Source organism: Cupressus sempervirens, chromosome 11 (genome assembly GCF_028749045.1).
Source record: "Cupressus sempervirens isolate cs-2001-9-10 chromosome 11, ASM2874904v1, whole genome shotgun sequence".
Taxonomy (NCBI): domain Eukaryota; kingdom Viridiplantae; phylum Streptophyta; class Pinopsida; order Cupressales; family Cupressaceae; genus Cupressus; species Cupressus sempervirens.
The window spans coordinates 631,989,475-632,001,827 of record NC_143128.1 but is presented as its reverse complement, the minus strand read 5'-3'; the positions used below and the strand labels follow the sequence as shown (position 1 = coordinate 632,001,827).

At 34.4% G+C, this 12,353-nt stretch overlaps 1 protein-coding gene across 1 annotated transcript in view; it reads right to left on the bottom strand.

Moving 5' to 3' along the window:
- LOC149531335 (M28 Zn-peptidase nicastrin) overlaps positions 1–12,353 on the bottom strand; it is an 83,855-nt gene that overhangs the window by 31,656 nt on the left and 39,846 nt on the right. The window contains exons 9-10 of the mRNA XM_089811539.1: positions 4,931–5,043; positions 4,730–4,790 (exon numbers count right to left, since the gene is read on the bottom strand). Of these exons, the coding sequence (XP_089667665.1) occupies positions 4,730–4,790; positions 4,931–5,043 (174 nt within the window). The remainder of the gene's footprint in view (positions 1–4,729; positions 4,791–4,930; positions 5,044–12,353) is intronic.

Here is a 12,353-nt window from a genome sequence, read left to right as displayed (position 1 = left end):
CTCCATCTAAGCCTGATATAGAAACTATTGTGTTTGTCCTTCTGGTTAATCCTTATTTTACATTTGCAGTTCGGCTCTGATACCAGGTTGATGTTCTAGGATCGTTTCTCCAAATGTAGTAACATTGCCAATGTGATTGATGATTTCCAAATGCAGATATGAATCTCATATAAATATGAGAAGAGCCTATAGTTAATCATCTTTAGTTTATGTATAACTCACCTTTAAGCATATATGTAATTTAATATATTAACCATATATGTAATATATTATTATATAATGTATAATATATATAATATATATTATTATATAATGTATAATATATATAATATATATTATATATATATTATTCTTATCAATAATAAAAGACATAAAACAATGTTCATATAAATCATGAATACATATACCCAATGTAATGAGTATATCACTTCGACTGATGCTATACTTCAACAATATTCAGTGTGCACATACAGTTGCAGCCAACAAGAATATGCATGCACTTTACAACTTTAAGACTCAAAAGTTGCTATAACCTGGTGCTGTAGAAAACATGGTGATGATATTATAAAATTGAGTTGCCCCTCAACCTCTTTCCAACCATTATACCCCATTGTCCCAAAATCAAGGTCCTTGGTCCACCCTTCCCCCACAATTAAACACATTTCAATTTTTCCAATCTAACTCGTGCCTTCTATCACATAAGCAAGTCAAGTATAAGAGGTTGGTTAGGTATTGTTATTGTTTATATGTGAGTTGGATCTCTGTTGTTCAATCATGCTTTCCTTTTTGAGGTTCTCTAAAGCATGCAACAGTCAAGGGCTTCTTTCCAGCTATCATTTTTTGGGTTTTCCGAAGGTTGTCACTGGAAGCTTGACTTTAAATTGACTGATAAGTAGGAGATATTTTCCACAGCAAGTCAAATCTTGATATTGCTATCAGGATTCAACTATGTAGTTTTTTGTGTCAAACATGTCTACCCATATTTCATGAGTACTAGTTGAACCTGTCTCTCATGAGAATGAATGGAATACTTAGCTTACCTTGGTCATATGTTTTGTGGTCCCAAGTCATAAGATTAAGATACATATTATGATATGATCTTATCCTATCCTGTGGTTTCATCATTGTGCTTATAATCAGGGTTTCACTGTATATTCTTAATCATTTTGTACCAACTGAAATTTCAAGCTCCATAGAAAATCAGTTGCTTTTCTCGTGTAATTGAGTGTTTTAATTGCAAATGATCCTTGGAGCGCTACAGAAATTTGATCATCAACTCCATCGTGGTATTAGAGTTCCATATACATAATTCCCTGTCCCTTTTTGGAGAGGTTCAGCCTTGAACATGCAATGGTGCATCTTGCAGCAAATCAAACATCACTATTGCACTAGAAACACCCAAAAGCCATAAGATCAATTGCGAGATTGTATAAATCGAAATTCAAAGAAAAGTGCTTTTGTCCAAACCTATTGCAAAGAAAACCCATACAGCCATACAAATCCGTATGCCACAGTACGCTTTATATAAGCCGTCTTCAGCTTTCCCAACAAATTTTAGGATTTGTAGCAGTAAGAATTTCTTTGGTGGTGAGTTGTTTTCAACTGTGATTTTAAGTTTAAACAACAGTTCTGTTCTTGTTGTTTTTCAAATAAAGCAACATCTCCTCAAAGCATGCCACCCTTCAACCATGTCAAACAGCAACCTCAACAGCAATTTCAAATATGTCCACAATCACCACATCAGTGGCACTTCCATAAAAACTACAGTCATAACCGACCAACATCACCCATGTGTACAGAAAACAAACGCTTTGCTTTACAAAGCCAATCTTCTAGACCCTAGTGCTAAGTCACGGTCAACTTGGTGACCAAGGGTTATCCTCAAACACCAAAACCCCTAAACCCAACCACAATCCTATTGTTGACCAAGGGCCCAGTAAAGGCCCTTCTTTGTGCCCTAAGGCCCCTTTTAGAGAAATTTTAAGAAATCAAATATACCTTGGACACATGAAATCAGAATTTTGCAAACAATGATCATCACAAAACCTGATTTTGAGCAGTATGTAGTCATTCAATCCATTTTTCCATAGTTCTTACCAAGCATCCATTATTTAGATCAGAAATAAAGCTTTATTTTTGTCTTAATTTCTTGAAATATGCAATAAGTGAAAAATGAAATGAAGGGTTATTTTCTTGAAATGTGAGAGCTATATTGTATTTTCTCCTATCTTTTTGTATTTTTTGAGTAAAACATCATGTATTGAACCCAAATTGCTACGAAACTCAATCATCATGTATTAAATATCATGTATTGACACCATGGCTACAAAACTCAAACCAATACATAGCAACTACAAAAGAGAGAAAATGGTATGGTAGGTTTGATGAGGCATATGAAACTTTATGAATGTTCACTTCCCCTTATCCCATTCTTCACACTGAATCTTGCATTGCACCAAATCAGATACGGTCCCAGTTGGAGAGTTTTGGAAAGCAAAATACTTGGAGAGATTATCTTTTTGGAAAATAAATTTATTGTTTTCAAACCTACAATCTTTAATAGCACCCAAAATATTTTTACCAAACTCCAATCACTCAGATTGCAATTGAAATAATTGTAGTATTGAGAAATTGGGACCCCCAATTCATTCTTTCCATCCTTCCCAAACTTGGTCCTAACTAGTCACAATAATCTGCAAAAAAAGGAATTATATCCAATTAATTACAAATCAAGGAGCCAAAAGATTTTTTTTGGGGAAAAAATCATAGTTTGTGAAAAAATCATTGACCCCATTTTCCAATGATTTTTTGGGCTCGCATTAAAATCATGTTCTAATCCCCCAAAAAAAGACAAAAATGTATAAAAAAATCATTGAAAAAAACCCAAAAACCCTAGAATAACTCAAGAAATTACCCAAAAACTCAAAATAGAGAGATTTCTAGGACGGAATCAAAGTCAATATGGAAACAATCTGGAAACTATTATTTTATCTCTTAGTTTTCTTTCTGAAATCTGGAAAATTCTCAATAGTCAGAAGAGAAAGTAGGAATGACAATCATCAACTGAATTTGGAAGGGGCCCAATCATCCTAAATCATGAAAGGCATGTTCGAAAGTGACGAAGAAGCAGATGAATCTCCTCTTAATCGTGGCTTCAATATGACCCAAGCTCTCTACATGCTCCATCCCATGGTAGTGATGTGAACAAGCATATAATTAATATTATTAACTAATCTTAAAATTATAACTATAATGCATTATTGTAGATGGCACTTTAATAGGGAAGGAGCGAACCCCTATAGTTTATAATTAATATTATGCAGTTTTGAAATTTAAATTATTATTAACAATTAATTATATATGAAAAGTTATGCAAAAGTTTATAATGTATATATTTAATTTTTAATATATATTATTATATTCAATTTTATATGATTTTTAATTTATTATTTATTATATAATTTTATTATTAACATTTGTCTCCACTTAAAATAGTAGTTGCAAGCTGGGTATTGCCTAAACCAGTGGCTTGCTAACCTTTTACTCCAACTATACAAATGCCTTTTGTGGAATTCTACATCATATAAAGGACTTAACAATTGTCATTATGGAATATACAGCATTGCAATTATGCAGTATGGTTTGATTCACTTTCTACAAAACTCCTTGCCCCAATTGCAATAAGAGTCTTGGGTCACTTCAAAATGGCTTTCACCTTCATTACTTACAGTAGCTAGATCACAGTTTGATAAATTAATCTTAGTTACTTTGACTTACACTGAATATTTGCCTATGTAATAAATAATATGAATAAAAGTGACAACAATCTATTTTCTACAATTCGTGGGTTAAACTCTATTTTATTTGCTCTCTATATCTCTATATTGGCACTGGGGTACGCAGGGACACCAGGACAAGTTTCTAGGACAGGGGACAAAGGGCCTCAATTTTGAGATGGCAGGGGAATGGCTAGCGTAGGGCAGCAGGGGGTGTTGTATACCATACATCTAAAACTTGAAATGATGTTTTAGTATAACATTCCAAATTGAAATACTTGTACATAGAAAAATTGTAACATGAACAAAAAAACATTTAACATTATACACGGTAACAAAGTAAATACTACATACCCAACAGTAACATTCAAAACTCATATTTAAGTACCAGTCAAAGCAGTGGCATGGTTGTGGAATGGTAGAGGTGGGGGTACTTCGAGGCTTCTTTTTTATTTTATTTTTTTTGGGGGGAGGGGATGTGAGAAGGGAGTGGGGGTGGGGCATGAGTCCCCAAGTTTCATTGCTTTTTCAAAAATTTCTTGTCAAATGTTCATGCAAAGCAAAATTTATGTTCTACTTCACTACATCTTCTGCAGATGACTTTTTGACAACTGACAATGCTTTTCTTCTGCCATAAGTACTTAATGATATCCTTTACATTAAGAAATATATAATTAGAAGAAGAAAATTGAGATGAGAATTGATGTACATATAAACTTTTCGGCAATGCAAAAGTACTAAAAAATATTAAAGTAACACAAAAGCACATCAATGATTAATTCCATTATTTTAAAAGCTTCAAAGTGGTCTTTATTTGGTGCTAATCATGGATAATAAATGTAAAGGACATGAATACTGATTCCATTTAGCTTTTTAGTACCAGCAAATAATTAGAACGCATGTATATCAAAGCAAAGATAACAATATTTACAAGCATTTGTTAGAAAGCTTACAGCAAGACTTTCAGCGACCAACTTGATGCTCTTAATAACAGCATCATCTTTCACATTCTCCCTATTAGAATTAGCAAAAATAAGATAATCTACATTTGGAGAAGGCAAAATGCAATGGAAATTGTTAAGAACTAAAAAATGACCGACTCTGTCTACTGAATAGAAAATTTCATATTACTAATTATATATATTTACTCCTACCTTCCATCACATAAGCCTCCTGTGTGCTCCAAAAGTTCTGGAGGTGAGGAAAGTTCTGAAAGAGTGACAGCTGTAACTCTGTGTCTTGAGAACTGTTCATGCTCCCATGCCACCTGAACCATTTCCAAGCAGCATTAACACACAAATTGGTAAAGTAAAAGCTATAGAGCAGTGATCTTCAAAAAAGGAAAGGCAATTATATTTTTTAAAGAACCTAAAGTTCCTTTAAGAAGAATCAATAACCACTTCAATATGCTTCCATTGCAATAGTTTCATAGTTTAAATGTGGAGCTTTTGTTCTTGACAACAAGCTTTAAAGTTTAAAACCCGTTGGAGTCTTATTGTTGAATGTCTTGAGGTGAGATTCCCAATTTTTTACAACAACCAATATGCTACTATTGCAAAAGTTTTATACTTTAAATGTGGAGGTTTTGTTCTTGCCACCAAGCTTTAAAGTTTAAAACGCATTGGAGTCTTATTGTTGAATGTCTTCAGGTGACCACAAGGTCATGGCACTGGGTCAAAAATGTTTACCCCTCTTTAAAAAAATAACTGCTTCAATATATCAATTGATTACATAATAGTTCATAGCTACTCAAAAGTATTAGAATAATTTATTATTTATATATTAATTGTCAATATTGTAACTTAGTGTAGCTGTAAATATTAGATAGATTCTATTTTATGAATATTTCATTATAGAAACATTTGTTTTAGAAATTTTGACTGAAATTTTTTTTAAGTTTTGAAAATAAATTGTAATTTTCCTTCAAGGATTTTGAATCCTATCGAAAGGTTTTCCGTGTCTGAGTTTTCCGACTCCATTTTTGCACACATTTGATGGAATTATGAACCACACAAGTTCTTCTGTAGATTTGCCGCTCTACATTCACATTTGTTCATTCACAACTGTCATTTTTCCAAGCCAGAGTTTGTGTTTTTTGAACACTTTTGTGTGGCTTGTGTTTTATATTTTCCATGTGGGTTTTTATCTGTCCCGAAATAACCATCTCTATTCAAAACCTGCATTCCTCTTGTTTTTGGCAACAGCTCCTGGTTTTCCCGATTTTTTATGTGTTTTCGAAACCAAATACTCTAATTTTTAGGTCTAAAAAAGTTTTAACCTTTAGATTCTTGGATGGTGTTTTGCAAAGATTTTTGGGATTCTGTCGAAAAAAATTGGGTTTGCTAAAATCCATAGATTGAACTTTGTGTCAGACAAACTTCATACTTCTTGCAGTTTGTACTTGAATCTACCTTTATTTGTATTATAATATTATAATGTTTCTTTAAGAGTGATCTTCCTTTGTCTTCAGTTTATTAGCTAGTTCCTATTTTTGTCTTTTAGTTCATGATAGTTTCATAACAGAAACATTGTCTTTGTAAATCTATATAAGGAGCTTTCATCTCCTTTGTTTAGTAACAACATCAATTTATCAAAACATGGTATCAGAGCAAGACTATGGAATTTCATAAAATTTGGCAACTTTTTGAAGAAAAATTCGAGTCCCTTGTTTTGGATACTTTTCCAAAAACTTGTTTTTCAATTTTTTTAAATTAAAATTGCTACTGGTATTTTATGAAAATTTTGTGGTTTGACTTAAAGATTTTCGCTGAAAACCACAAGTCTATTCAAGGGTTTTTATAGCATGATTTCTTAGTTTGAGCAAAAGTCTATGATTTTCAACGGTTGCATGTACTTAAAATGTGTTTTTTGTGAGTTGCAATTTCTTGCATGTGTTGTTTTACTATGTGAAGTCTTGTGTTTTGTCGCATGAAGGTTTCTCTGATGGGTTTTTAATTTTTTCCTCAAAAAATATTTGTTTGGTTTTACCGGTTTTTCTCATAAATGGTACTTTGTATGCTGATTTGTGTCCCGAATTCCGTTGTCTAGTTTTGATCGATTTTCAATCTCAAAAGTCACGCATATATTTTCCTTATTTTCTCCTTCAAAAAAGTCATGGCCTTTTGCACTCTATTTTGGGACAAAGTGCTCATCTGCAAAAAGGGTTTCGCAATTTCCCTCAAAATCATGGTTTCAATTTCGTCTTGGTGTGTCTCTAGCTACAAGGAGTTATACCTTTTTTACCCAACATCATGGCTTCTTGGTCATTAACATTTTGCAGATCAGCAGTAGAATATTCTGAGGAATTTGGGACCAACAGAGAACAATTCCGTTAAGGGATTGTATTAGAATATTGTAACACCCTTCGTTAACGCTAATCGTCTAACTATTGTCTTGTGGTCATCTAGCACTAGTATCAGAGCAAAGTCATATGATTTCGTTTGGAAATTATTCATTTTCAGAAAATTTTCAAAACATTTCAGTAGCTTTATTCCTGGTCTACAACTAGTGGGTGCTTCTATTCAATCTAGGGTTTCATGTTTGTTCTTTTTGCTTTAATCATTGATTTTCTGCAAGCCTGGATGTTTATTCACAAGCTCGATCTAGAAGTTTTTCAACCATTTTTGTTTTTCTATAAACACAATGAAGACTGAGTTTTCATCCGCATCAATTTTGAGGACACCATTGTTTTTAGTGTTGGGTAAACATGTTTTATTTTCTTGCCACTTTCTTTGTCTGTGATTATTTCTACAACCCAAGCGACGAGCTTTTCTGCAATGACGAGATTTTTGGGGGGAAACCTTTATCGCTTGTGACCTCTGTTTGGTTTGACGATCCTTTAAGGCCCATTTCGATCGTGGATTTGAGCAGGACTTAGAATTTGGAATTCTTAAAAAAAAAATCCATTGTTTGGGTTGCAAAACAAAAATTGGAATTCGAGCAAATGTGGATTTGGTATCCCCATTTGACCCTCCAAACAAGAATTTTGTATTCCTCCAAAATACTGGTTATATGGGATTCCTATTTCAAATCCCAATTTTTTTGTAAATGATGATTACCGACGTGCGTGTCTGATGAATTGCTCCTACAAAGCCTTCACTTTTGTTGATTCTGGTCTACCAATTTGTAGACTCTGATTTGGAGATTTGTTAGGAATGACAACTCTATCATGGTCGTCATGTCATCCAGAAGTCGCTCCAGCTTTGTCGTTCTTAACCAGAGACACTACATCTTGTGCACGTTTCCCATTACCCCATCAGAAATCAATGAATCTTCTTTACTGTCAAAGATGCAGGCGCTTTAGGTTTATCAATCTCTTCAAATCACTCAGAATCATGTAAAATGGAGTAACACTGTTGCTGTCTTCCATTCACAGTTTAGTCTCATCGTCGAATTTGCAAAACGACCGGAGAGAAGAACAAAAATGGAGACAACAATAGGCATAAAACAGATAGAATTATGACATTTAATGTAGGCGAGGGTTTTTAAGAGTTTTATTTGCTTGCTATTTTACTTCCTTCTCTCACATCCATTTTAGGGCTCCTCTTGGCCGCATTTATTTTGCGGAAATGTTGAAAACTGTAGAAGAAAAGCATAGAAGAGGGCATGTCGATCATGCTCAAACCGTTCATCGTATAATTTTTCTATACCAGCTTGCTCTCTAGTCACAAAATGTAGTAAGGAAAGCACAGTAACTCAGAATTCTTAATTTGAACCAAACAGTCCCAACGTAAATCCGAAAACCGTAATTTAGATTTCAAGTTCTAGAATCCCAAATCAAGGGTTTCAGATTCTCACTCCTAAATTGTATTCCAACAACCAAACAGTCTAGTGATTTTTACAAAAAATGTTTTGGGTTCCTTTGCTCGCGACAGCTCTTTTTTACATAAACAGGGTCCTACACCTATCCACCATTATTTTGGTCACATGTGCACAAAGCGAAGGCATGTATCATCTACGGTTTCATCATGCCATTTTTTGACCATTTGTTTTGCAACTTTAAGTAAAATCGACTAGGGGTTTTTTAAAAACTTTAAAAATTCTTGTTGGATTCTAAATCAAGTTGTAGATATATGATGGGATTTTGAAAACCTCAACTAGGTTCATTTCAAATATTTTGGAGTCCTTCATGAATTGTACCTTGAATTATGTGTCAAGACAAATTTCATAATATTTTGCAAATTGTTGATGGGTTTTTGGAGAGCCCAATTGGTTCGCCTTCATAATTTTTTTGGCGTCTCAATTTTTGTGCCACTATTTTTGTGTTAAAGTATGTATTTGTACTTACCTTTAATTAGCACATTCCAATTCTATGCATTCAGCCATCTAGTCTTCTCATTTCTTGTGCTTCAAAAAAAACATGCAATGGCATTTCTTACCAGCATTCTATTGGAGAGCAATAAGAAATTCGATGGTAAGAACTACAATACCTAGAAGGAATGGATGGTGATGATTTTCTACATGTGTCTTGACACTATTATGTTAGGAACGACTAATAATCCTAAGGAAGTTGGCACAAAGCAAGATAAATTTGATAACAAGACTCGAGAAGCTGTACGCCGCTAATGATCAACTCCTGTAAGTTCGTTCCAATCAAACAGCTAAAGAAATTTGGAGACATTTGAAAGGTTTCCATGAAACCTTGAACAAAAACCATGCATTCTTTCTAAAGAACACACACTTCTCAATCATGATGCATGATCAAGTATCCCTACAAGAGCACCTCAATAAAATCAAGGATATTTGTGATCGATTTGAAAACATTGTATGCAAAATGGAAGAAGACATGGTGGTGATCACCCTAAAGAGTATCTTGTCTTCTTATGAGCACTTAGTTGAAACTTTCAACATTGCTTACACTCATTTTGATATTCCATTCTTTGATCTTGGTATCATGCTTCTACAACAAGATCACTAGAATCAACAATTCAACAGTGGTACAGACTCATCATCTAACACTCAAGCCTTTTCAGCTAAATCCACAAGCAACTATCAATTCTCTTAGTCTTCTTAGCAAAATCCTTATGCTTCATCATCAAAACACTCAAAGAAAAAAATTGTTCAATGCAACTACTACCATGAGTTTGGTCATATCAAGATGGAGTGTTGAAATCGCTTAACTGCCCAAGCCAAGCAATCCAGTTCACAACCTCAAGTGCATGCTATGGAGCACCTTGAGCTAGGTGAATAATTGCTAAATGACTTGCAAATAATGTCAAATTCTCTACCTAGTATATTGATTTAGGTGCCTCTCGCCACTTCACTCATCTACATTATTGATTCACAAATTTTTAGCCACTCTCAAGCTTAGCTATTTTTCACAACAAAGAAGAGTTCACCACTACCAAAAAAGGTAATATCTAGATTCATCCCAAAGGAATGGAACTAATTTCCTTGATGTGTACTATGCTTCATTCATGGAACTCAATATTCATCAATATTCTCCTCTACTTGACATGACCTTCACTCACATCAGTGAAGTATCATTGAGTGGGAAACTCAATCCACAACTGTTGTTAGTGTTGAAGATCATGGTCTTTCCAGACTTGTTGACTTTGGGAATTCTTAGGAGCTTTCTATGGTAGCCTATCGCTCCTAAGTACCCTTTGGCATCAATAGTATGGGCACTTGAATGCGCACTATCTTTCTCAACTTGCTCAAGAAGATCTTATCAAACTCTAGGCAATTCAAACCAAGAATCTTGGAGCTTATGGAGCATGTCAAGTTGGGAAACATTGCACTATTTTTCAAATGGTGACTCCTGGAGAGCCTCAAAGGTATTACAACTAGTCTATGTTGATGTTTGTGTACCTAGGGCTACTCCCTTTGTTAGTGAGTCCAAGTATTTTTTTTACTTTTAGCTTATGATTTCAGTCGTGATGTAGTCTTTGATGAGGAATAGGGTCATTTCAGCTCTCTCCACCAATTATGAATTGAAAGGATCAGTCTCTCCATGATGGAGACTTGGATATCGATCGCCAATTATGCCTACGTAACAGGAGGGCTTCAATTGAGAAGGCTCCAGTTGTTTCTATTTCTAGCTCTCCTTCAATTCCTTCAAGCTCCCCTAGAGATTCAGCCATTTGTTTTTGCTGACAATTCATCTAACTCATGCTTCATGATGATGATCTCCCTACACAATCTGCTTTGGCCATTAGCACTTCTACTCTCTGGTGTAAGTGGTGGACTAAGATGATTGGCGATCTTCATGATGATGTGCTCACCAAGGGTAGAACTACTCAAAAAAAGAGCAAATTGTCTAACTCAGACAATTTTGCTCTCATGGCCAACATTCAGTGTGTGTATAAACCTAAAAACATACACAGAGACAAGAGGATTACCTAAGTGGGAAGAAGCTATAAAAACTGAGCATCATAGCCTATTGAAAAATAACACTTGACTTTTATCTAATCATCCTTCAAGAAAGAAATCCATTGGATGCAAATGGGTCTACAAAGTCAAATACAAAGTTGATGGCACTTTAGATAAGTACAAGGCTCGTCTTGTTGCCAAAGGCTTTTCTCAACGAGAAGGGATTGATAATGAAGTGACCTTTGTACCCATTGCAAACATGAGCACCATCAAATTAGTCCTTGCCATGGCTACTCAATATGTTTGGAAGGTCCATCAAATGGGCGTTGAGAGTGGGTTCCTAAATGGTGACTTGCAAAAAGAAGTGTACATGACAAAACCTCTTAGATTCAAGGTTGACAATCAAAAACATCAAATAATCAAACTGGTAAGAGTGCTCTATGGCCTCAAATAGGCTCCTTGGGCATGGTGCAATGATAAGCACCTCACAGATCACGATTTCCAAAGGAGTCTTTACTCATAATCATCATTCAAGTCGTATATGTTGATGAGTTGGTTATAGCAAGTAGTTCCAAATTGTTGGTTCAAGAAATCAAACATAATCTCTGCCAATCTTTTGACATCACCGACCATGGACTTCTTCATTACTGCCTAGTCAAGGTTTGGCAACAATCACATAGCATCTTCATCTCCCAATCTAAGTATATGCATGGGCTCTACTAGACAAATTTAGAATGCAAGATTGCAAACCTGCATTTCCACCTATAAGGTTTGGTAAAATATCATCCAAATATGGTTCTCCTGTTGAAAATGAATCTACTTTCAAACAACTAGTGGGTAGGTTGATATATCTTGTTGCCACTAGAGTGGATCTCAGCTTTGCACTAAGTTACATATCCTGAGCCAAGCAGAGTTAATTTTTTTGAAAAAATTATGATTTCTTTTTAGGAAAAAAAAAGTTATGGTAAATCGATGTTGTTAGCAAATAGAGGAGATGAAAGCCACTTATATAGATTTACAAAGATGGTGTTTCTATTAATGAGCTAAAGACAAAAATACATAATACCTAATAAACTGAAGACAAACTAAGATGGTCATTAAAGAAACATTACAATAGTCTAACAGTTTGTGCATTAGCATACATACCTTGTATTTTGCAAACAAATTTTTGCCTCTTTGAAATCTCTCATTTTTGGTGTCTCAAAAAATGTGCACATTAGAATCTTTGACCAACATAATGTTGTAAGGCTGACAGCAATTCAATGG